This window comes from Pimephales promelas, chromosome 4, assembly GCF_988280905.1.
Source record: "Pimephales promelas chromosome 4, fPimPro1.hap1.1, whole genome shotgun sequence".
In the NCBI taxonomy this organism is placed as follows: Eukaryota; Metazoa; Chordata; class Actinopteri; order Cypriniformes; family Leuciscidae; genus Pimephales; species Pimephales promelas.
Window position 1 is genome coordinate 37743847 of NC_142772.1, and position 25926 is coordinate 37769772.

The following is a 25926-nucleotide window of genomic DNA, read 5'->3' on the forward strand; positions in this document are numbered from 1 at the left end:
TAATTACCAATCAATTATTTTTGCTAAATAATATGCCTATGCTAAAATGCCATTTTTTTGTCCGTTAAGCAGGTAGTCCCATTAGGGAATCAATATAAAGCTCACTCAAGTCACTTCCACGCTGCGATTCGCGTGACTAAACTAACATTTGTTGCGAAATCTCCGTGAGAGAAATACGCGAAATCAAATTACTACGGTCTATTATTGCCCATGAAAATGTTCAATTTCGCAGCAGCAAAAAAAAAAAAAAAAAAAAATCGGATTGGTTCTTTCATTGGACTAAGCATTTACCTGTAAATCTAAAAAGATACATTGTTTTAGTCCGAATGAAATTAAACATAATAACAATTACAAAGACGAGCCAAATAACATAATACATATAAAAAGCAACTATTAACAAACAAATTCAAAAAAAAAAAGAAAAAGTTTCATTAAAATGTATCATTTACTAGACCTGTCATTAGGCTGTTTATACATTTACAGAGGTACAAGAACAGAAACACAGGTAAATCCTACAGTATTAGAGGAGCTGGTGTGGTTTGATCTCACACATGCAATATGTTACCTTGTGTTAGAACATCAAGGCTGTACATCCTACAGTGAAAAAAACAACCAACTGGGATGAAATCACTGACCCTCCTGAACACATTTATGATTTACTCCAGGTCAGATGCTCTAGACATTATAGTAAACAATGATATATGAGGATTTGCATGCATTCACCCTGTTAAAAGCATCAAGAAAATAACTAATAAAATATAAAATAATACAGCAAACAAGAGAGATGTACATGAAAATATGTTTAAGTCAGAGTAAATAAATAAATAACAGTTTTGAAGAACCTTGCAAAAAACCATAAGCAAAGCTATATGGTTTCCCTTTGTCACCTATGGTTTTACACAAAATAAAATTTAGATTTCTAAACATTTGTTTTTACTCTGGAAAGCTGAAAAAAAAAAAAAAAAAATCAGACTGTAGGTGGAATAAATGTGTGATTTTAACTCGATTTTATCTGAACCGGTCTGTTAAAGTTACTCTCATGCATGCGTAAAACAATACTGACTCCAAACTAAGGAAATAAAATATTTTTTTATATGTGACAAAGATGATAGTTTGTATGTACTGAAAGGTCCAGGGCTGGTTTTCTAACATTTATCAGTCCAAAATTAACACTTCTGGGAAACCAGCCCATATTGAGTGAATAAGTGAATGTATTAAAACATTCTTTTTTTTTTTAAAATACTTGACTCTTAAAGGTTTAGTTCACCCAAAATTGAACATTTTGTCACCCTCGTGTCGTTCCAAACCCGTAAGACCTTCGTTCATCTTCTGAATACAAATGAAGATCTTTTTGATGAAATCTGAACGATTTCTGTCCCTCAATAGACAGCTACGCAGCTACCACTTCGACGAGCTATCACTTCAAAAAGTATATTAAGAGATCGTAAAACTAATCCATATGAATTGAGGGGTTTAGTCAAAATATAAAGAAATCAAGTCTCTTCAGAAAATTTGGACTCTTTGTGAACTTTTTGGAAACACTTCCTTTTACAGTCCAGTTACCTATGTAAATACTATGTACTTATTTTAGTAACTACAATTACTGGGTAATAACTAGTACTAACCCTGAACCTACCCCTGTTCCATGTACTTACCTTATATTAGCCAGTACTTTCTAGGTAAGTACACTGTAAGTACCCAGTAAGTACTGTACAGTAAAAGGAAGCGTTACCAACTTTTTGAAGCGTCAAAGTGTCAGTCGTGTAGCTGTCAAAGGAGGGACAGAAAGCTCTCAGATTTCATCAAAAAGATCTTCATTTGTATTCAGAAGATGAATGAAGGTCTTACAAGTTTTGGAACGACACGGGGCAGAGTAATTAATGACAGAATTTTCAATTTTGGGAGAACTAACCATTTAACTGCATTGGACATACGTTTAATCTGCTTGTATATATTTATAAATAATAACAAAATAAGCCTCTCTATAGGTCCAAAGGTTCCAGCATAAAGCAGCTTTAGTTTAAAAACAGCATTAGTTTATTACTATAATATTTTATCTGTTGGTTAAGCAATACCTCAGACTGTGAAGAAAGACACTTAGTGCTAAAATCCTCACATTCAGTTCTGATTCATCTCCCACAGAAACATTCAATCACTGTGCTCCATTTGTCAAATCCATGAGAGAGTCTGAATCATTCAGGATCCCACCAAAGGGCAAATGTCATGAGGTGCATTTTTATGGAATAAAGAAAGAAGGTTCCTGGACCTAGTGCATGTCACATGATTGGCCTGCAGCAAGCTTCCCTGATTGGCCATGGAACCTTAAGGTTTTTTGGGGAATAAGGCTTTAAGTAAAGAACTTCTGTAGGTCTCCATGTGGAAAAGGGAGAATGTAGTGGTCATGGGGAACACCTGTGCTTTCCATTGATGGGAGGAAGACGGTCTTACGATCCCTCAGAGGTATGAGTGAGTGTGTTAGGTAGCGCTGAAGCAGTGTTCAGAGGTTGTGCTAATTAATGCTGTTTGAGGCATTGACTTCAGGGCTGTCCAGTTCTCTGTGGAATGTCTCATCAGGCTGAAGGTTTGTTCTGGAATATTCCTCGTACCATTCCTGCAGACAAAAAGAAACAAACACTTGCCTATCTGGAAATTTATGCTTTAAAAAAAGAAAGAAAAACAGAACATTCTGAACCAAAGACATCAAAGTATAGCTTAGCACAACATAAGATTATTTCTATAAATAGCTGTCTGATTGATTACAACTTCAAACTTTCGTGATTTAATTTTCTGATCCTATAAGAGAACTCTTTGGGAGTGCTTTAATTAAAACTTCCAATAAAAGGTTCAAATTAACATTATGACCACAACGCTACATTTTTGCAAATTCAAAAGTGTGGCTTTACCATGCGTTTCTATATGTGAGGTTTGAGTACCTGAATCTCCTCCTCGTACATCTTCATGCTGAGGTCGCTCTTGGTACGTGACCTTCGACCCTGAAATACTAATGAGGAGTGCTGTGAGCAAAGACAAAAATGATCCATTAGTTCGATTAATCTAATGACAAAACAAAATTCAATGCTCTGAACATAGACTGCGTGTACATGTGTGCATGTACTCACCCCGCTACGCTCCAGAGCCACACACATGTCCTGCAGTGAGCTTAGGTTGGTGACGCCCAGTGTGTGTTTATACAAGTCCAGAGTCTGTAGAGCTTCAGTCTGAGACACCTCTGTCTCAAATACAATCCCCTTTTCATCTATTACACATACACACACAAACACACACATTCTCATTATTAGATCTCAGTGGAATAGGTCCCAGTCACACCGACTTTGTCACACTTGTCATTGGATGAACTGGACTCATTCAGAACCTTCTGGGTCGTCCAGCGGCTCTCTGTTCTTCCGACTGTAGTTCATCCTGAAGACAAATGCATCCAGTATGAAGGCCACGATTATCGTCATGACTACCTGCATCACATAATCACACAGGCATTTACACTCAAAACAACACAGAGCTGGGAGAAAATATTAATATCACTAAATCGGGTTTATAACACACATATAGAAATGGGTAGCTGATAACAGTAGTGTGACATTCTATAGTTTAATAACATTCTAAACAACATCATTCTACAATTGTAAGAGTTTTAAACATGCAATTTGGGTCTAATATTAATTAAGCAACTACATTACTATTCTAATTTTCGTTTAGTTTTTCTTCCATTTTATTTTATTTTAACTAAAAATATGAAAATCATTTTTGTTATTTGAAGGTTTATTTGAAATTTGTTTGTTTTGGTTTGGAATAATAACCCTGATTTACCGACATACACATTCCCTTACCATGGTGACAATGTAAAAGGTCATGAAATAAAGGCGAGTCCAGTGAGAAGTTTCTGATGTCAAACCTTCCTGTGAAAACAAAGATCAAAGTGTTCAAGAACTACAAATGGCAGACAGATGCTCATTTACTGACTGGCTCATAGGGTCCATAGGCTTCTGCTACAAACATACACACACTGCACAAACACTTAGAGATGTTAGCATTACTTCACATTTAAAACAACACTTTTAAACAATGTAATGTTCATTGTTTACAATGACATAGGTACACAACAATCTGCTGTCTGACATTTAACCCTCTCATTATCTTTGGTATCTTTTTAACCCTCAAATGACTTTTACTCAAATTTTTGTCCAAATGGTATGAAACTTTCTTCGGCTCAAAAAAAAGGGAATGATATCTGTTTTTATGTTAGCATTAAGCGACACTACTTGTCTTCGGGGTCCCTGGAGACCCCGCATAGTAAATATACAAAATTCATCATCAGAATCAGAAACAACGCAGAACACATAGACAGAAATAAAGTGGCACACTTCTAACAATGCAAAAAACATCCACAATGCGTGCACACACAGAAACACACACAGGAATACATTTGTAAGGCTATACTATGAATACTGCCTGCAGTGCACTGACGCATAAACACCTGCAGTGCATGGTAAACGAGACTGTATGAGATGAGACCACCAATTATTGTTCGTAGTTGTTCGATTTTTTTTCCGCCCATTCACTGTTTTTTTAACTAAATTTATTTTTTTAATGCTCTATTTGATCATTTGTTATTGCTGTTCAGTTCATTGCATTTTGATGCTCATGTCATGTATTTTTTACTCAATATGTAATATAACTGTTCGTTTCTGTTCTGTTACAGTTAGTAACTGACATGTTGATTAAAATTGTAGAATTATATTAAAAACAGATGATTGCAATAAATGATAAAATCTAAAGACTCCAACAATTCTCTTTGTAACATTTTGTTCAGGTTTGATTCTAATCATAATGTAACATTATTGAAAAAAATGGGTCAGTGCAAAAAATGCTAAACTCTGACAAAAGTTTTTTTTGTTTTGTTATAATTGTGATTTTAGAATATTTAGATATGAATCCAACTGGAAAAACTTGTGAAGATGTATTTTGATTTGTCAAATAGCATATAATGGAGCTCTATAGCCATCTAGTGGTTAAAGTGATTTTTTTTTTACTACATTTTCCAAAAAATGGCTGCAAATCTTAAGGCCAATTTATACTTCTGCCTCGATGGTACGCCGTAGTGTACGGCGTTGGCTACGCACGTAGGCGACGCCGTTGTGAGCATTTATACTTCTGCGTTCAGGTCTTGAATGCCCTGCAGTACTGCTCCAAAACGCTAGTTGGCGGCGGAGGGTTTTAATGTTCCACTGTGTTTAGATTCCTCGCGGCTAGGTTACTACAAGCAATATCGACTGAAAGAGAGCGGATCATGTTGGAGTTGGAGCTTATTGAGGTGGAAAAACAGTTCATTTTAGTGAAATTACTAAAACTGAAAGGCAGAAATGAGAGAAGATGTCGGAGGAGATGGTACGTGTGGAAATCATAGACAGTGGTGGAAATGCGTGAGAAGGTACGTGCGGAAATGCGTAGGAGGAAATGTGATGCTACCAAGCCGACCAATTACCGATCTTGCGGTCCGCGTCGCAGCGACGTGTAGTTACATTTTTGAGGAGGTGCGCGTCAGGCGACGGCGAAGGGTACGCGCTATGGGACGCGTCTGTGCGTATGCTACGCCGTACCTACTGCGCGCACCCTACGCAGAAGTATAAATTGGCCTTTACATTAAACCATGTAAAATTATCCATGTTATCTCCATGAAGGAAAGTTAGAAATCTGGGTCTTTTATAAGTGAATTTTACATAAAATGCTGTTTCATTTGTAAAAAAAAAATAAAAAATAAAAAAATAAAAAAATTAATATTTATTTCTTTATTTTTTTATTTATAGATATAAAAACTGCACAAATGTTGAGTAAAAACATTAATAATCAGAGTAAAATTATTATTATTTTTTTTAAATAACTTTTTATTCTGTTACAAAATTAAATGTTATTGTCTGGGGTCCCGGGAGACCCCAAATATAACTAGTATAGACACAAAAGAAGATAATCAGAGGGTTAATTCCAATAAAAAGGAGATGTGCATTTACACTCACCATTGTGATGTACCAGTTGTTCACCACTGTTAGCTCAAAAAGAGTGACTGAAACATGGAAGAGAAAAAACACTCAGTTACAAATTACACAAAGTTATACACTGAAGTGAGAGGAGTGTGGAGTGCTGCACATACCAAAGCTGCTTAGGATGTTATTGAAGTTATTGAGATAGTAATATCCCTCTTCAACCACGGTTCGGTTGCCAATGGTCACATTTATCTGGCGATACGAGTCAGCAACTGTGCTATTCCTTTAAGAGACAGAGAACATACCATTGAACACACCACTACTCAATTGTTTTTGTAGCTTGGCATCTACTGGCCATCTTGTACTTTCATAAACATTCTTTAAAATATCATTTTCTGTGTTGCACACACCACACTTGAAATAACACAAGGGCAAGTAAATGATTTCATTTCGAGGTGAACTATTCTTTCATTATGTAACAGGACAGCAGTAGTAGATCATCTTACATTTATAAACTGCATACGTTCAAGGTGATGTTCAGTCAATTTTGATTTTTGCAAAAGAAATACATTTATGATGATTAAAGGGACCTACTTGCAGCAGTTCGGATAAACAACCCCAGCAAAAAACTCCATTCCAACGATGGCAAAAGAATAATAGAAGATAATCAGAGTCAGACCTAGACTATAGAGACAGAGAGTGTTATGAGAGAGAGAAGATCCTTCATCTGTGACTAATGAGCTGACATGGATTATTATTTCTGTACCTGGCCATACGCGGGAACAGTTCAAACATTGTGTCCAGAACATTACGATAGCGCTGTTTAATTTTAAACAACCTTGACAAGAAATAAGAAAAAAATACTATGAAACTGTTAAATATGGAAAATGTCTGTTTCAGTTATATCAGCTATGATTGATGAAAATATAAATTATAAAAAAGATATTTAATGATTCACACAAAATGACAGAGTTAAAGACACTGACAGAGTTAAAAGTTATTACACTGCAGATGTTATCTACAATGGGGTACAAATTTGGCATTTTTCTTAACTGATTGGTTTTTAATATAACGCAATAAATTGCTTAACAAGGATAACAATTTGCCTGAAAGTTGAACAAATAAAAAATGTCATGTTTTTTGTTTTTTGAGAGGTTTGAATTCGAATTTTTTTGATTTCAGGTTTTCAATTCAGTCTAAGACTTCTGGGAGAACAATATGTAAATCAGAAATACGTCAAAACACAAAAATTAGTACACACACCGGAGGAGCTGAAAAGGTCTCAACACCACAATGAAGTAGAACGGCTCCATGTCAAAGGCCAGAGCAATCAATCCCAGAAAGGCAAATACTGTTACTGAAAAATCAAAGCTGGAAAAAGAAGCACACACATAACAATGAGGCAGTTTGAATGTGTGTGTGTTAGTGCTTATATGAGTGTACGTGTGTGTACCTACAGGTTCCATCCTGAGCTGAAATATGTCATTGGACCAAGGCCTGTGATCTTCAACAAGACCTCAATTCCATAAACTTCATTCCACAGACATATCAGCAGGGGGAAAAAATGCAAATGGTATGCATATTCATTAAAACATTGACATTTGGATTTACTAATGATTTCATTTGAAATAATTTCCACTTACTTGTGAGGAAAATAATGTAACTCAAAGGGACAACGTGAGTCCATGAGACACCATCTGTGAGGAGAGAAGAGCTCCCTGAGAGCCAAATTCAATTGGATTCACACAGAGAAAACTGTTAATTCTATGAATTCACGGTGAATTCATGGTGAATTCATAGAATTATCTAGAACTGCAACACAGCTGCACTGCATGTCCTACTGTTACATTACATTACTAAAGCAGATCTTACCATTTACCATGTTTGTCTCCACTAGGATCCAGATGCCATTAATTGCTACTACCAGATCTGTTACAGGTCAATAATGAAAAACAGACATTATTTTTAGAAATATTGGAATGAATATAGTGCAAGCGCAAGAAACTACTACAATTTAAAAGTTTGGTGTCTGTGTTTAAGCAAAATTAATACTTTTATTAAGCAAGGATGAATTAAATTGGTCAAAAGTTAAAGACATTTATATTGTAACAAAAAACAATACGTTTTACTGTATCTTTGGTCAAATAAATGCAGCCTTGGTGAGCGTTAGAGACCACAATCTGTACAGTATATTATAATATAAGAGGTACTAGGAGGTATTAAGAGAATATCTGACAAATATGAATTTTTAAAATACACATTTTTCTATTAACCCAGAAGCAAACTGGTTTCAAAGAGAATGTATTCTGATCAGGTATTGTATGTTAATATCTAAAGGGGTAGAGCATATAACACAGTATTTAAGAAATATAACTTACACATTGCATATTGAAAAGCTTTGGATTTCACAAGTAAATTCATTCCTGTTAAAAAAAAAGAATAATGATCATAAAAAATATTACGGTAGATAAATATTTGATGCCAACTAATCATAAATGTACCTGGTCATTCTGAGCAGATCATTAAGTGTAAAATACTGTAACTAATAGAAATTAAATTAAAATGACAAGGAAGCCTTTAAAACCTTTGAAAATGAGGAATGCTGTGCGAGGAAGATCATCAAACCAGTACTCCCCACTCCGTCGAGCCTGCAACACACACATACACACACCAGATGTTCTGGCTCAAGAGGGTTTAACATACACGCTGGAAGTATAATCATTGTGTGACGGTGTGTAAAATCTGACCTTCCATTTGAGCCCAATCACTTCATAAAATTTATAAAAGTCCTGGAGACTAAAACACAAGCACAAATACACCTTAAAAACTCATCATCTATTCAAAAAAAATCAAAAGAATGTACGTGTATGCACTTGTGAGCATGTGTATGTACCTCAGCATGGTTGCGTCTGAATAGTTGAGGGCTTTGAAGGTGAGAAAGCGATCCCGTGCAGTCATTCGTGGACGATAGAATCGCATCAGTCCATCAAACTGCTTCAAAGAAACTCCATCTGGCCTCTAAATAAAAGACACACATGCAGATTAATCACATTCACTTTCATTCACAAAGTAAACAAGGCTAAAAAACATGGGAAAACAAAGAGCGTTATCTGAATAAATCTCACCTGCCGACTAAGCAGCAGCTGGAAAGCGTGCTCCATGGCAGATCGCTTGTGTAAAAGCAGAGATTTGAATTTCATCTTCTCGACTCCATTAAAGGTGTCAAAAACTACTGCCAGGAGCTGAGAGGCAAAAAAGAATAGCAAACTCAAGGTAAAGGCTAGTTCAGGCTGCCCCAAAAGACCATTCCAAAAATGAATACATTATAACAAACAGATCTGATGTTGTCCATTACTGACCAGATTCATGATGAAGTAGAGCTCGATGGACAGATACACAATGAAGAAAATGCATGACCAACGATTCTTCGAATATGCTGGCATCATCACATCTGGAAAACTAGTGAAGAAAAAAGATGAAAAAAAAACTTGTAAATCTACTAACGACTCTGAGGTCTTTATAGATGAATAGTTTACTATAAATCATTTAGCAAACACCCTCTTATTGATATTGACTATTACTACATTTTTAACAGTGACAGTCTGAATGTAGCAACCTGGGGTTAAGTACGTTGCTCAAGGGCATAATGATAACAGAGGATCTGAGAAATTCTCTAGTTAAAAAAACTCCATGTGTTTTTGAACTGATAACATTTGTTTTACTAGCTCCGTTACAGGAAGACATAAAACAACCCCACTGAGACTCAGGGTCATGTTATCTTAGCCAGGATGTGTGCCCCACAGTGAGGCTACATACTTACTTTGCAGTGGTCAGAAGGACGAACAGACTCACAATGCTGTTCTCAAGTGTGCTAAAATACTGTAGAGAGAAAGAGAAGTCTTCCTGAGTTTGTACGTGTGATAGAGAAAAATGTGGAACATAAAGGTGAGTGTGTGTGACTGTGATGCACTAACCGGGTCAGCTGAGTTGCCTGAGAACAAGCAAAATCCCAGGATGGCAAAGATGACCATGAAGAAAAGCAACAGCAGAAGAATATCAATGAAGGGAGGAAGAGACTGAAATATCTGCCTCAGGTTTCTGAGGGAAGACAGAAATAGAGATATAGTGTCAGAATATCACTACAATGTATCCAGTCAAGGACATGCTGTGCAGAAATTTCCTAATGTTAAAGTGGATTTTAGGCAAAATCGGTGTAACGCACAACCTCAAGCAGCTTATTGCTTTTATAAGATCTCAGAAACAGCAATAGAATAAAAAACTTTTAATTTAATAAATAATAATATGCCTGCGAACGGCTCCACAGTAACGGCAGTCCACCAAAAAGATCGGTCGCAGGGCTCTCGTCACACGCAGGTGAGATGTCTGCCGGACTAAGACCACAATCGCCTCGATGAATTGAAGAAACAGGACACACGTCTGAAATGCACACAAATCCAGAGAGGATATCAGGAAGGAATCTTGAGCTGAACTTCTGTGAATATGAGTCTATGAATCTACAAAGAGGAAAACATATACCATTTTAAATATACATAGTCTATTACAAAATCGACACACACCTTCACCATGGTCCTTTTATGCTGTATAAAGGTGTAAAAGCCAAGCCATCGGAGCTTCATACCCAACTCAAATGCCACCAACGCCAATGCCAATAACTCCAGTGTCGCATGAATCTGATAAGAACAAAGTATGAAGTCTTATTCATATAATCGAAATCCACAAGCATACAAATTTGTTTTACAAAGGCATTAGCCTTGTCTGGACGGTAATTGTTTCTGATGGGGACGTAAGGCATGTTCAACATTTGCAGGGAGTTGTCTGTGATTTTATTGCCATCCGAATCCAGAATGTCTGTTTCTCTTCCAAAACCCACATAAAAATCCCTGGCCGAATTAACTGCTGTTTTTTTTAAATTACATCATCATTTTGAGAGATAAAATGCATTACAGAAAAGCAATCCAACTATAGCATGTCTATTTTCCTATTTTTAAACATATTTAAATAACCAAATAATAAATAGGATATTTCTATTACTAAAAATAAATATGAATTTATTTTTATTCCAAGCATATGACATTTTATTTACCGAAGTCAATCATACGACCATGTGAGCAGCCCGTTGTTTCATAAGATAGAAAAAAAAAAAAAGAAAACGGCATCCAAATGCATGACTTTTATCAATGAGGAGCCATGCAAATCTATAGATGTCCAAATGAGAAACAAGTCCTGTCTCAGTATGGCTTTACACACATACACAACCTTTCAAAAGTTTGGGGTCAGTACTCTGTAAGATTTTTGAATGTTTTTCCAAATAAGTGTCTTATGATTACCAAGGCTGCATTTATTTGAAATAAAAATACAGTAAAAAGCATAATATTGTGAAATATTATTACAATTTATTATTATTATAACTTAAAATATCTGTTTCCTGCTTTAATACATTTCAAAATGTAATTTCAATATTCCTGAGGGCAAAGCTGATTTTTCAGCAGTTATTACTTCAGTATGCTGATTTGGTGGTCAAGAAACATTTCTTATTAGAATCAGTAGAAAACGAAAAACAATTCAGGTCTCTTCAATTAATATAAATTTCTAAATAAAAGCATTTATTTGAATTAGACTCATTTTGTATCAATGTAGAAGTCTTTACTGCCCCTTCTGATCAATTTAATGCATCCTTGCTAAATAACAAATTAATTTTTCTTCTCAAATCTTAAGGCCCTTGCACACAGAGTCCGAGATTTTTTCCATTCCATTCGTGATTCAGTGGCTCTGAATTGTCAAAACACCATTCAAACTGCTTGCTACGAATGCGAAAAATGCAGAAAATCAAACCGATACGATTTATTTTATGACGGGCAAAAGTTTCGGAGGCAGTGCCCAAACGTGATTGACAATGACATGAGGTCGTATTTATTTTTTAACGTGTGAAAAATTTCAAACGTGAATTACGGATTCAGTGTGCAATGGTTGTGTATGCACACAGTGCAATTAGAAGTCACATACATAGACGTCCAAGCGCAGGAAGGGGACGGCAGGGGCCTCTGAGAGGGACAGTAGCATGAGTAACAGCGCAGTCAGCAGCTCCATCACATAGAAAAGGTGATTGTGAGCAAACAGGTAGGCGCTGAGCGCGTGGGCACTTCGTGGATGAGTGAAAAACTTGTCATTATTCTCTCCCTCCTGAGGACAAACACAGACAAATGGGAAAGGAAGAATTATTATCAGCCCTGAGTGTGTGTTTATGATCATCTATTTAGGTGCTTCATTGGAAGTTCAAAAGATGACCTGCAGATATATTGCTGCTTCCTGGTAGTTCATTTCCCAACTCTGCCGCAAAGAATTCTGGGCTCTTGGGTCTGGTGGTCCAGGGGTCGGTATGACAACATTATTCACAACATCATAATTTCCTGCCGCATCTGTATAGAGAAAGAAAAAATATATATAGTAAAAATGATTTCTCAATATAAAATAAGCATTCACAGTTGATCAACACATTTCAATAGCATACCGACAGACGGAAACTGCTGGCAGAACGAGGATGTTTGGACTGGCCTATCATGTGTTAGTGCAGTCATGTTGTCAACAGTGCAACTGATTTCCATAGCAGCCGCTGTGATCGGCCCCACGTCCCAGTAGTCAGACAGAGAGCATGTCACTGGTCAAGCACTTTAGCGCCGCAAGGGTTAATTATAAACAATGGACTCGAACATGTGAGTTTCATTGTGCCAGCTGCTGTGGCCAACAGTCCAAAAGCAGAACAGAATCCTGTGGTTAAGCTCACGATTCCTCCAAAGACGACACAGTTTCCAGGAAAACTCAAGTCAAATCAGGCCAAACGCTACTTTAAAACTCAAAATATCTCTCTCAGCACCTTCAAACATTCATTTGAATGTAACATTTGTTAAGAAAGACAAAAAAATGCTATTAATGCTAAAAATAACCAATAAATTACACAAAAATGTCTCTTTTGCTGGCAAAAACATAAGAAATATCCACAAAAGAGGATCCAAGTTTTACTTATATATATATATATATATATATATATATATATATATATATATATATATATATATATATATAAAATTTGATTAGACAATTTTATAGAAAAGTGAAGAATTAGATTAGGTCTGCTTTCAATAACATCAACAATATTTAGACATTCAAAGACAATCAAATACCGAAAAAAAAAAATAAATCAAATGTGAATGAAATGTGAACAAATGCACTTCAGAACTGCTTCCCAAAACACTGGCTGGACTGTTGAATCCCAAATAGCTCGATATTCCAAAAGGATTCCACTCTGCACTTTTCCCCTCTCTTTCACAGGATATGTGGGAAGGAAACACTGTTGATGGTTCCAAGATCACAGTGTAACCCAGCAGTTGAATAGATAGTCCAGTGGATTTTCTTAAGCATCAGGCCCAAACACAGTGAGAATGTCCTTTGAAATCTTGAAATCTCTCCCATCAGTTCTTCAATCTCTCTGTCATAGCCTCCTCTCTTCCGTGTCATCTTTTGTTTCTAATGCAATTTTCTCTATTTACAGTGTCCATTTTAGTGATTTTTTCCTCCAAGCTCAAAAACGCAGCAGTCCTTTGAGAGCTGAACAAATCTACCAAACTGAGAGCCTCATTTGACTCAAAGGGAAGTAAAAAGTTTCAATTCATTTTTTCGATTTATACTTACCATTGCTTCTCTGTAAGCAATGAATATAACATTTAATCCACTAACACCCTTTTAAACGATCTGTCAGGGCAAAGCCTGGTAAATGAATGCCTTACCGATTAAATCAAAAACACTAAGAGCTTTTAGTTTGACCAAACACAAGCTGATTGAATGAGTTACTCCATTGCCGATCAGTTCATTGTAAACAGCTCTTATTGAGTACGCACATGACAACAACAGTGTGGGTTTTGCTCTGTGTCTGTCTGATCAATAAGTTCCTGGCAGAGCAAGAGCGAACAAGAGAGACAGCACTGATAGCAGTTTTCTTTTCAGTCCAGTTCCAGATTTCCTTCAAACACAAAGAAACAAAGCCGAACTAATGATCAGAGATTTCAAATATCCAAACAATCTTCAGCATGACAATGACAAACATTTTGAGATAGCAGCTTGAGGCAGAATGAGAAAGCAGGCATCTGATATTCCCATCAGCTTCTTCTTTCCTCATAAATTAAGAGACAGCTGTCCAGGAACCAAAAAGACCGTGTCCTTATGTTGTTTTTTTCTTAATGGCTAACTAAATGAACATGTCAAATCCCAAAAGAGCGCTACAATTTCCATTCAGGTCCTCAAAATATTCACGCGTCCAGCGCTCATCACTACCACACAGTTTTGACACAAGGCCATGGACTGTGTGTGTGCCAGATGGGAGTGGAGAGGGGGCCACACTGTTGTATTTGCCATAGGCTGACACAGCACTTTAACTCCTCTGTCTCTCTCTGTGTGTGTGTGTGTGTGTGTGTGTGTGTGTGTGTGTGTGTGTGTGTGTGTGTGTGTGTGTGGGAGAGAGGTACAAAAGCTGGTATGCTGCTGCATTGGACACTTGAACACATGATCGTTGGGGTTTTTGAATACTTCACTCTTAAAGTGAAAGTACTTCACAGTGTCCTTACCCAAAAACATTGATTCACATAATGTTTGTTAATGTTTTCACCAAAATGCAATACCACACAAGAGCACTAGAGCGCAGCATCTCTCCTGTCATTTTTAAACCATTCACACCAAAAGTCTCACAGTTCTGAACACAGCACATTTGCTGAATCTACACTGCGAAGGTGTCACAGATGCGCTTCTGAAGTGGCATTTAGGTGTCTTTACAGACTTTTGAATGCTGCTCAGAAGTGGCATAGATGCATTTACAAAGCAATTTCAACGGTATACTTATGCAGCACGATGTCTGGTCTTTACACAGAATTGAGCAGGCACAGAGCATTAACTCTGCAGTGTAAAAGAGCCTTTTAATTAGATTATTTCCCTTAAATTTACACTGCAAAGTGCAAATGTGTCACAGAAGCACTTTCAAAATGGCCTAAGTCTAAGGTTTAATGCTGATCAGAGGTGGCATAAATGGCATTACACCAAAATTACAACTTTGATTCTAGGGCCTGAGGTGGGTGAGAGCAGGCATAAATTAGTCTGGCTTTTAAGCTAAATTGCTACTTTAGACTGCATTTTGAGCAGACACACTTAGCCTTAACTCAGCTGTGTAAAGACGCCTTAAAGTCCCCGTGAAATCAAAATTGAACCTATTTACTTTGTTAGCGCATATTACTAGTCTTGTGGTGAACAATTAATCCGTGCAAGTAAAAATATATTTAAAAAATGTTTTACCTTCGTAATCTTTAATCAAAATCTGAAAAGTTACTTCCGGTCTGGAACGGTTTCTTTTTCTGATGACGTAGGTTTCACAACTTGGGTGGGGAAACGCTTAACCACTCCCCTCAAACCGTTAGTTTGCTATGAGCGAGAGATGGAGAGGAGGAGCGCTAGAGTAAAACCCTGCCCTCTGTTCAATATTCCGTTTCACTTGGAAATACGTCACAGCACTGGAGAAAAATCTTTTGCAACTTCCGGTTCACGGGGACTTTAAGAACAACATAAGCCAAATAGCACTATAAGCAATCTGTATCCAATAGCAAATCTGTTTTTTAGAGTGAAAGATGCCACATGTAACACAATTCAACAAAACTGCCTTCAAATGTATGGCTGTCAAGCCGAATAGATTTACTTTATAAACTTATTTGTGTGTGTGTGTGTTTTAAAGAACTGCTGATATCTGTATGTGTAGCAGATAATGTTCACTTCCAAGTGAAAACTGGATACAATATGAAAATCATTCACATTCACACATCAAAGAGATATTTTGTGTGATGGCATCATGATTAAGTCTAGCAATCCCACACTCCTCTATAACAAGATCCACCACTGATGACAGCTGGCACACACTGATGAAATTAAATTCAACATTAGAAATGCTTTTATAAAGCAGTGTGGGGGGAAAACAGCCATGCTTTAGCAGTACTAAAACCGTAAATTGTGCCAATGCAGAAGGCCTACAATTATTAAGGCCTAAATCATCTTCCAGCGCATTAGCAATGTCAGTAATGTAGTCAACAATGACGAAAAGGTTTGACTGCCAAGCCCTCTAGAGTTATCCACTGTCACATGATGGAAGTCTGGGGGTTAAAGATCAGCAGGTTTCATGTAGAACAGCTGCGCCTGTAGTAACTTATCTCAGCGAAGTCTAATAATCAACAGTTCTGTAAGACTATTACAGTTAATCACTGATAATTAACTGACACCCAACAGCAGAAGTCTTCAAATGTCGGTTCTGACACCAGGGAACTATAGGGAGTCTATAGAGAATTTTATAAATGATGTTTATAGGGCTATTGTTCTTTTGAGTTCACTAATTGTTACCAGTGAGATATCAAAGCGATTGATGTTGTCTTTGCAATATCACGCTTAAAATACTTCTATTTATAGCATACTAGAATATATACAGCTAATTCGGCAGGATTTATAACATTATATTTGCAACAATTGGCCCTTGGAAAGTTTCAAACTCTCTGCTTTACAGTATCTGACAGCTCAGACAAAACCAAGGAGAGAGAGAGGGGCCAATGACAGAATTCATAAAGGATGCTGCGCACCAAACCGGTGACAGATCTTTACAAGAGGGCTTAAAGCCGGTTAAAGATCTGTACGCAGTCCTGGTATAGCACCAGCAAAACTTAGGTAAATACAGACCGAACAACCCTGCACAAGAAGCGTCAACTGAATTAGGCGTAACTTAGTAAGGACACATATACTCACGCTCGTCTTCCTCCAGGAGCCCGCTGGTCGCATCGTCCCAGGTCAGAATCAGCGGCACATCGTCGTCCCCGTCCGCCATCCCGCAGAACGGCGATAGGAACGTAGCTTCCTCTATTTTCAATAAACTAAGTTAACCTTTCACTGCTGCAGAGAAACTTGGACTACACGAGTTGCAGAAACCGTTTTAATGTCCCTAAACACCAAACTGAGTGCGTCTATGCTAAAATGTGTTTTAATTGAACTTTAACAGACGTCCAAGATAAACAAATCAGAATTAAAAACTAACAGAGCCTGTCTGTTTACGTCATTATTGTCGGCTGTTATAAAAAATGCCATCGCAAGTACAAGGTATATAGCTGCTTTCTAAATTAGTAATAAACTAATTAAACTTTATAACGCAGAAAAATGCGATTTAATCGCGTTTTTAACATTATAAATAAAAGAACCGACGCCGTCAAGCAGGAGGATCTGACGTTACGTCTTTTTACGACAGTGTCGTTTTTGACCGCAGAGATAAAACAGCTGAACTGTCACAATAAAAGTCACGTTTTGAAAAATGTTCCTTGTGGCAAACATTTTAATTCATTCATTGATAATATGAGGTTATGATTTTTTTCATACACGTATAATTAAGCGATGAGTGAGATTTCTAATTTTTTTTCTTTGCTGGAGTCGAGTGGGAAGTCACTGAATGGAGTGGAGGGGTTAAAGATAAGAATGTCATGCCAACGCCGGTTGTCACGGCAACTGGTATAAACAACAACAACAGGAGTTTGACTGATGAAGTGAATACGGATTTTGACCAAAAAGAATAACACGGTGACGTATTACATATTAGAATGAATTTTAATTCAGAACTGTTTTTATCATTCAAATGAAAACCTTTTTGTACTTAGGTATTTTTTGTATGAATTGCATTTTAATGTATTTTAAATAGCTTTGTGGAAACTTGCACCCTGACCTTCTGTATTTAAATGTCTTTGTTTTAAATGTTTTAAAATGTTTATTGTTAGTAATGATAATATTATCTAGTGTCTGTTTATTTGATGCGTGATGGTTTTCTCTCCCTTACTCAATCAAAGAGACCTCTAACGATGAGCTCAAAATTAGATGATCTCCCTCTTGAAGAGAGACTATCAGATGCAGCCAGCATTCCAAACAAAACTAAAGCAGACCTCTTAAAGATCATCAACCCCACCAGGAAAACTCTATCGTCTTGGGAATCAAAGCTCATTTTAGGAGTACTAGATGAGTGCATTAATCAGATGGAGATAGCCTCCCTTTTACGCACTTTGCTGAACTGTCCAGAAGCTCTTTCCCCTAGCCTGGGAAAGGAGGTGGTGAGCGCCCTGAAAGAGCATCATAGACTTGAAGAAAAGTACCAAGCTATGGTTCTTGATGGGAGTCTTGAACAAAAGGAACAACTAGCCAAATCAGCAAAAGCAATTCAGGATTCCTTTCGTAACATTGTCCGGCTATTTAGGGGAACTCAGACCACAAGAGAGGTGCTAAAACCAATAGAACCTAACACAGGGGGAGAGATGGGGCTTCAGAATTTGAGAGATGGCCTGTGCAAGTTCAGGGAGGTCGTTTTGGAGAGGCTCCTCAGAACCCCTACGGAGGAGAGAGAACACGGAGAGATGATTCTGAAAGTCAGTCTACGTCACTCTGCCAACCAGGCAGTGATGGACTCACTGGACAAAGAGATTGCAATGGCAATAAAAGCCAAGGAGACAGAGGTGAGAAGCACCATAAGGACCAAACAATGTTTATAAAGTTGACAGTTGTGATTAGTTAGATGACAGAATCTTGACAGATGAACGAGTTATCCAAATGTGCTCTCATTCTCTATTTTCTCCCCTTTTCTTTCTCTGTCTGGTTTCCCCCCCGAATTAGATCTCCATGTTGAATAATAAAGTGCAGCAGCTGAGGAGCTCACTGCATCAGATGGAAAAGAGTTTGGAAGAGTCTGTTGTCCGAACTCAGCAGGACGCTGAGAAACAGAGCCAATCAGAAAAGAAAACTTCAGAGGGGAAGAGAGCTCGTATGCAGCAGGAGGCCAATCAACTGAGAGCTCAGTTAAATAATGTGATTTCAGAAAACAGAGAGAGCGAAATGAAACTACGAAAGGTGTGCACACATTTGGGGCTCATCCAGTTAATGAAAAAGGAAGCATACGTATAGTGATTATTTTGTAATGTTACTGATTCATGATTTGCAGAAAAAATACAAGGAAGAAACAGAGATAGAGAACTTGATCCAGAAATACGATGCTGAAATGGGGGAGAAACAGGTAGACATAAATGACTTGGCCTTTACTGATGTTTGATGCATTTTCGGATGTATTTGCAGATACCATTCAAAAGTGTGGGCTTTTTACAAGATTTATTGTAGGTTATATGTCTCGAAATGAATTTTATTCTGCATTCAATTGATTGACAATAAATACTTTTACATTGTTACAAAGAAAAATGTTCAAATAAATTCTGTTCTTTATTCTTTAAAGAACCCCCCTTTACAGTTTTCACAAAAAAAATGTAAAGCAGAACAACCATTTTCAATTGAAGTAATAAGATGAAATGAGCATCAAATCAGCATATTAAAATGATTTCTGAAGGATCATGTGACACTGAAGACTGGAATAATGATGCTGAAAATTCAGCTTTGCCATCACAGGAATAAAATACATAAAAAATATAATAAAATAGAGAATAGTTATTTTAAATTGTAGTAATATATCACAATACAACTGTATTTTGACCAAATAAATGCAGCCTTGGTGAGCATTGGTTTGAAAAATATAAAAAATCTTACCGACTCCAAACTTTTGAACAGTATATACATTGCAAATACAATGTATAAATGTATTTTAATATTTAAATGTGTTGTCAAATGTGTTTGATTTTATATGTGTCTCTAGACAGAGTTGGAGGAAATTACTTGCATGCACGAGAAAGATGAGACAGAGCTGACAGGGCTGGAGGAACTTTTTGCAGCTATGAACCTGGAGTACTCCCAGATTATGAAGGAGCGACAGGAGGCTCAGGACAAGAGGAGACAGCAAGAAAAAGAAAGAGAGATACAGAGCCAAGCGGCCACTATCATTCAGGCCTACTGGAGAGGCTTTTGTGTGCGCAAAGCCATGAAGGCCAGCGCAAAGCCCAAAAAAGGAAAGAAAGGAAAGGGTAAAAAACAAAAATAAAAGAAAACTACAAACAAAAGCACAGTGCAAGATAATCACTGTTATTACTCTTATGTTATTAGATAAATAAAATCAATAAAGCCCACTATGACTTCACATTCATCTTTTGTTAATACTTTTACCCACAATTTTGTATGTAGGCCACTTTGATTTCAGAATGAAAATACCTATTGTTTTCATTTGTCATTATAATTATAAAGTCCAATTCTGGAAAAAAAAAAAAAAGTTAGAATGGGAGACGAGTCACAATTACCTTTTTTACATTTTTTTTAATTCAGTGGCAGAAACAAGCTTCCATAGAAATAGAAAGGCAATATGCTTTGATAATATGTCACTGATTAATTAAAAAGGAAAAACCTTAAAATGAATCATCCATGTAATCTCCATACAGTCTTCATGTTGCTCCTCCCCACCTCATTGCATAATCCTGTCAAAATGGTGGTCAGATGATTTTTATTTAGCTTAGACGTCTTCAGTTGATATCCTGTACATCCTCAAAGCTCGGGTCTTAATCCCCTCAGTCATTTTCTTCAGTTCGATTCGGCATAGTCATAATGTTGAACTTTAGATCATCATCCACTAGACCTCCCATAAGCTGAAAATATTTCTGAATCTGTAAAAAAAAAAAAGAGAGTTATTCACCACAGCAGTTGTGAAACATCAGCTTGCATGCTGCATGCATTTGATCACACAATGCTGTGATGACTTTTACGGTACCTCATTTTAATAAAAAACACATCAACAACAAAATACTTGACAAACAAAACATTATTCACCATTTCCAGCTGCTTGAAGGTGTCCTCAGAGTCCACAGAGACTCTTCTGTTGTAATGTGTGATCATTTGATAAATGTTATGGATCGTGGTCTTGAGCTGAGCAAAATAGAGAATCTCTTTTTCTGCAGTGGAACAGAAGTGCTTCAGTTTTAATTCCTGTAGAATACATGAATAATCTGTAATCTTGGTGCAAAAGGTAATCTGTAAACAGTACAAAAGACAGAGGTGCCACTGTGACATCTGTGTGTCTTTTTGTGTGTACATTAACACACTCACCCTCTGTAAATATATGAGTGTGTATTTTTACCCATTTGTATGCTTCAAAGCGTATGCTGTCTAGCTGCGTCTGTTGCTGGTGTAGTTGGTTGTTACAGTGCAGGAGAACAGTTCGCTGCTTATTTATGTACTGTGTCAGTTCCTGCTTTGTCCTCTCTCTCTCTTTCTCTAATGCAGTCTGGTTTTCTAGAAGTTCCTTGTGAATTGACTGGAGTGCTTGAAGACGGGCGATGACTTGACCAATATTATCAAACTCAAATGTCATGAGAAAAATTGGGGGAGGGGGGAAAGAGAAAGAAAAAGTGTAACATTACTATACAATATTTAGATATTTCAATATAGTGAAAAACTTTCAAAAATGCATCCGTTTTGTGTTCAAAGATTCCAAAATAACTCTTTATGCAGATATTTTCTTGTTACCCCATCTGCCTCATTCACAAAACAGAAAATCCAACCACACAGAATAAAGGCCCATTAACACCAAGGACTATATAATGATAAAGATATTGTTCTAAATATAATATTGTTCTAAACTGTAATAATAAAGGCACAGAGAAACAATGTCGTTGGAATCACTTTCAGAACGTTTTTTCTAGCTGATGAGTGATAAAAACATTTTAAGACAAAGCTACTGGGCTACTATCTACTATCTTTCCTCCAGTGTTTACAATTGCCATATTGAGCATTCAGGGCTGCTGTACATTTTTTTAAATCAAATGTAAGATTTGTTAAGACCTGAAGAAATGAAAATTAATGCTGCACATAAAGAACAAACTTACCACTATCTAAATACATAATATTATGTAAGCAAATATACAAATACTAAACACATAACATTTAACATTGATTAATAAAAGTTCAAATCTAACATGCATAACTGGATGTAATGTGACTGATCACATGACAGATGGTCATTATGTTTTTCATTCTACTGTTCAGCCACACCATCCAACTGGCGTTTCAAAAAACAAAGTAATAATTCCACACAAGAGCAGTCTTCCTTTTTAAACATAATAGTGAGATAACATAAGGGCCTGTTTTATCAGTAGCCCAACATCTCAGGTGGAGGTGCCGACTCGTGTGAAGAACCCTAAGCCTTAAGATTTTCTGCCGGTGCAAACCTTGCACCTTTGCAGTTGTGTCTGTCGTTGTGTTCCCCAGAGCTGCTGCTAGTGGAAACTTTTATCATGGTATTGACAATTTTGATTATTAAGACTTTAAAAATGCCCCGCAGGAACCTTGGTGTTGCAATTCATACTGTATATCTCTGCCCTACACAGTCTTTAGTTCAGACTCTCAAAGTGTGGAAACTGGAAAGTCTCACTCTTCAGTCAAATGAGGCAGGTGAGTCCAGACAGCTTGACAGTTTCTCTGTGCTGTGTCAGTACCTCTCCCCATTCCAGACACAACAACAGCAGGACCTAGTTATTTAGTGCCTACCTTTCCAGACATTTTTGCAGCTCTTTCCAGGAACTCTTGGTAGCATATGGCTTTTCCGACATGTTCCTCCAGAAGCTCTTTACGTGCCTGCAGGGCGTCATTCTCAGTCTTTAGCTTCTGAATCTCTAGTTCTTTCAGTCTTACTTGTGCTCTCTCTGCCTCTGCTTTCTTTATGGCACGCAACCGCCTGGCATCATTTTCCTAAAGGGAAAGAAAAACACATAAAAAGGTTCCCAAAAAGTAATTTTACATATTACTCATTTCTATGCAAGTAGTTGTTTTACTTGCAAAAACTTGTTATATTTCAATATGGATTTCTTCAGTTTCTCCTCCTCTTTCTTCATGTTTTCCTCTCTCTCTCTTAAACTCTCCCGCTTCATCTGCATCTCCTGACAAAAGCACACACATGTCGGAGAACGGAAACATTAACGTTACACTCATTCAAATTGAAACAGCGAAAATGTAAATACAGTAGTTTTTTTTTGTTTGTTTGTTTGTTTTTTCATACGACCACCTCTTTCTGCGCTTCCAGTGCTGCGGTCACGCTCGAGGACTCCTCGCGCGTCTCCAAAAGTTGCATTACGCTTGTACTCGTATCCGTCAAATCCTTCTGCACGGCCTTATTTCTATAGGGTTGAACAATCTCTGAGTACACGCAATTCACCATCTTTATCCGCCCAAACAAAGCTTTGACTACAGTTTTGCACTTCAACGACTAGAATCTGAGTGGCCATAACTTATTAACGGATTCAAAAACAAGATTTGTTGTGTAAATAAATTATATACTTACAATGAAAGTCGTTCTTTGAAAACCGACTGAAAGTAATCCTCCAAATTCATCTTTTAAGTCCCACAAAAAGCTTTCCGGACAAACTTTTTGCTTTTTGCGCGTGTCGTTTCCACAGCAACAAAAAGGAAAGCGTTTCCCTATATTGCCCTCCAGTGGCAGATTATTATTTATTGTTAGTTTAGTGAAGTTTGGTGTCGAGGAGGCGGAGTAAACAATGATCTATGTTCTCAATTTTGTTTAAAATTTAGTTAAAAAAAGAGAATTTTTTCACAGGTATCTCATTAATAAGGACAAGACTATATTAAATTAATTGCAAGAAGTCAGTGTTACAGTTTTCGTCTTGTTGGGAGATTGTTACAGTGTCTGAGCAATTGTAACACTGATAAATAAGTAATATTATATTTATACCCACTGTAGAAATATGTTAATTTTCTAACAGGATGTCAACATAGACAAAGAGGGTGCTTCCATTGGACCATGTAACTTGGGAGCAACTTTAACACAATGTCACAGCCATGATATTGTATGCTACACCTATAGAGTTGGTTGACCACAGTAAATCCTCGTGATGGCCAAAATGGGCAAAACTACTATGGGCCTGGCACACTGCATGTTTACTGGGTATCAGATGTTGTTTTTTATTTTTTATTTTACATACATAAAATGTAGTCATCTAAACCGTGGAAAAATACAATAACAAAAAATATTGTACATCCAAAAACTAACTTTCATAACTCAAAATTATGAAGGTTATATGTTCTGCAACATTTGCTGAGGTGAAGTGATCGTGATCCTTTTCCAAAGGCAGAGAGAAAATCCTACTGATCATGTGCAGATTAAGTGTCATCAGCCTGTTTCTGATTGGAGGAACTAAGTGTGTTACAATTGCCCCCGGTCTCCCCGCACTGAAGCACTATCAAATGTATAAGCTATAAACATTTATGAGGAATTTTTTATACACAAGCCTGTTAAATGTCTTCTTTGGTTCAAGGCGTGCCAAAATGCACTTTTTTGTCTACATCATTAGAATTTAAAATATTTTTTTCGCTATTTAATGAATAATTCCACTAGAATAACAATGCGAGAACATGAAAATTCCCTCTTTTGTACTACTCTTAATGGACTTGATGAGATAAATTCAAATACGTTAAGTGTTTTTATGTGTTTTTTATTCCTTTTGTTTTCGTGCGTGTGTCCAGACCTTCATTTATCTTTAATAAACATGCTTCTGTCTCCTGTCACCTTCTCTCCTAATGCATTAAGGCCTCGAATCCTTCTGTTGTCTAGTGTGGAATTAGAGGAAATGATTTTAACACCCATGTAAATGTCCAAATGCTGAAAAGACAAGAAACTTTTTTTTCCCCTCACAATATTTCACTTTATTTTGCGTATGTTTCTTAGCTTTAGAACAAAAACGAAATTATTTTTTGAAGATGTTAAACAGTGGGGTCCCCTGAACAGTCCTCCATCACCCTCATGATCAAAATCTGATGGACTGTAGCCAGGGATCCCATATTTAGTCCATTATTTGACCTTATCCCTGACCTCAAATCGCAGAAAGAAAAAAAAAAACACGCAACCCCACATGTCAGCATGTTATTTAGTAAATTAAGGAGGCATCAGGTCTCTGTGTGTCTCTTTATTGTGTTCACACATGATCGAACACTGAACAAGCGCAGGCGAAATTCATTATTCAAAAGCATAACAGAGGTGAGTGAGTGAGCAGGAGACCCACTCAATGTTCAGGATGATGTTTACCCTCACTTAGCATTTGTGATAAGTGATGAGACACCACAGCTGTCCCGCTGAGCCGGGGTCAGGGAGCATTTGTTTGTTTGTTTGATAGTTGTAATGCACCGTTTAGTGTTGCAAAAAGAGACTTGCTTATGGGTGGTAAACAATATCGAACAAGAACACGGGTGAGAGAGAGATAGAGAGAGAGAGAGAGACAGAGAGAGGGAGACTAATGTTCATAAAGACCGAACAGCTAGGTTCAGTGCTTGAATTAAAGTGATAGTTTAGCCAAAAAAAATGCATTCTTTCATCATTTACAGGCCCTTGTATTATTTCAAACCTTTTGAATTTTTTGTTTTATATTTTTTTTGAAAGAAGTCTGCTCACCAAAGCTGCATTTTGATCAGAACTTGAATACTACCTATTACAATTGAAACGTTTTAATTTTTAAATCCTGTAATGGCAAAGTTACATTTTCAGCATCATTACTCCAGTCTGATGAGTAGTATAGTCTGATGAGCCTTGATTTCTGCAGTGTCATTCAGATGGTGGGGGCAGAATTTGGCATAAATAACATGAATTGCAGCAATGTACCAATGGTTCTGCATGGCTGCTGGTGGTGGTGTAATGGTTTCTGGGATATTTTCTTAGTATACACTTAGGCCTCTTAGACAACTATTCACCGTTTAAATGGCAGTCGTCATATTCTTGCAGACCATGTCCTTCCCTATGACCACAGTGTCTCCTGATGGCTACTTCCAGCAGGATAACAAACCATGTGACATAGCTAAAATCATCTTAAACTGGTTTCTTGAAGATGACAATGAGTTCACTAATGTCAAATGGCCTCCACAGCCACCAGATCTCAATCCA

General features: G+C 37.0%; 3 protein-coding genes across 4 annotated transcripts; 1 reads left to right on the forward strand and 2 right to left on the reverse strand.

The window, feature by feature from the left end:
- Window positions 1–426: 426 nt before the first annotated feature.
- On the reverse strand, window positions 427–17298 carry tpcn1 (two pore segment channel 1). 2 transcript variants are annotated; one of them, XM_089130446.1, is made up of 26 exons: window positions 16836–17298; window positions 12303–12433; window positions 12021–12197; window positions 10574–10687; window positions 10303–10433; window positions 9971–10094; window positions 9817–9875; window positions 9356–9455; window positions 9122–9238; window positions 8890–9014; window positions 8744–8792; window positions 8581–8644; window positions 8375–8419; window positions 7869–7925; window positions 7640–7693; window positions 7454–7526; window positions 7260–7367; window positions 6763–6834; window positions 6591–6680; window positions 6164–6279; window positions 6030–6076; window positions 3846–3914; window positions 3374–3470; window positions 3120–3256; window positions 2934–3014; window positions 427–2611 (listed from the first exon to the last, which is right to left on the reverse strand). In XM_089130446.1, exons 1-26 carry the CDS (start codon window positions 16912–16914, stop codon window positions 2510–2512), a joined length of 2418 nt encoding a protein of 805 aa, XP_088986572.1. In that variant the 5' UTR covers window positions 16915–17298; the 3' UTR covers window positions 427–2509. The 2 variants fall into 2 exon arrangements, with proteins under 2 accessions (XP_088986572.1, XP_088986571.1); XM_089130445.1 differs by lacking the exon at window positions 16836–17298 and adding an exon at window positions 12526–13002.
- A 31-nt stretch (window positions 17299–17329) lies between these two features.
- drc10 (dynein regulatory complex subunit 10) lies at window positions 17330–20124 on the forward strand. Its single transcript, XM_039658565.2, has 5 exons — window positions 17330–17654; window positions 17918–18574; window positions 18732–18965; window positions 19057–19128; window positions 19756–20124. The coding sequence occupies exons 2-5, from the start codon at window positions 17930–17932 to the stop codon at window positions 20035–20037; spliced, it is 1233 nt and encodes a 410-aa protein (XP_039514499.2). The 5' UTR covers window positions 17330–17654; window positions 17918–17929; the 3' UTR covers window positions 20038–20124.
- Window positions 20125–20286: 162 nt separating this feature from the next.
- Window positions 20287–23461, reverse strand: cfap73 (cilia and flagella associated protein 73). Its single transcript, XM_039658514.2, has 7 exons — window positions 23320–23461; window positions 23044–23155; window positions 22814–22918; window positions 22530–22730; window positions 21121–21342; window positions 20814–20969; window positions 20287–20650 (listed from the first exon to the last, which is right to left on the reverse strand). The coding sequence occupies exons 1-7, from the start codon at window positions 23367–23369 to the stop codon at window positions 20555–20557; spliced, it is 942 nt and encodes a 313-aa protein (XP_039514448.2). The 5' UTR covers window positions 23370–23461; the 3' UTR covers window positions 20287–20554.
- Window positions 23462–25926: the final 2465 nt, after the last annotated feature.

Excerpts from the sequence above, each read along its gene's own strand:
- tpcn1 (XM_089130445.1), bottom strand. The coding sequence starts at position 12,619 with ATGGAAATCAGTTGCACTGTTGACAACATGACTGCACTAACACATGAT. Across the intron at positions 6,280-6,590 it reads GTTTATCCGAACTGCTGCAA|GAATAGCACAGTTGCTGACT; the intron begins GTAGGTCCCTTT and ends TGTCTCTTAAAG. Across the intron at positions 3,915-6,029 it reads ACAACTGGTACATCACAATG|GAAGGTTTGACATCAGAAAC; the intron begins GTGAGTGTAAAT and ends TTGTTTTCACAG.
- drc10 (XM_039658565.2), top strand. The coding sequence starts at position 17,930 with ATGAGCTCAAAATTAGATGATCTCCCTCTTGAAGAGAGACTATCAGAT. Across the intron at positions 18,575-18,731 it reads TAAAAGCCAAGGAGACAGAG|ATCTCCATGTTGAATAATAA; the intron begins GTGAGAAGCACC and ends CCCCCGAATTAG. Across the intron at positions 18,966-19,056 it reads GCGAAATGAAACTACGAAAG|AAAAAATACAAGGAAGAAAC; the intron begins GTGTGCACACAT and ends CATGATTTGCAG.
- cfap73 (XM_039658514.2), bottom strand. The coding sequence starts at position 23,369 with ATGAATTTGGAGGATTACTTTCAGTCGGTTTTCAAAGAACGACTTTCA. Across the intron at positions 22,731-22,813 it reads AATATAACAAGTTTTTGCAA|GAAAATGATGCCAGGCGGTT; the intron begins GTAAAACAACTA and ends CTTTCCCTTTAG. Across the intron at positions 20,970-21,120 it reads GCTTTGAAGCATACAAATGG|GAATTAAAACTGAAGCACTT; the intron begins GTAAAAATACAC and ends TGTATTCTACAG.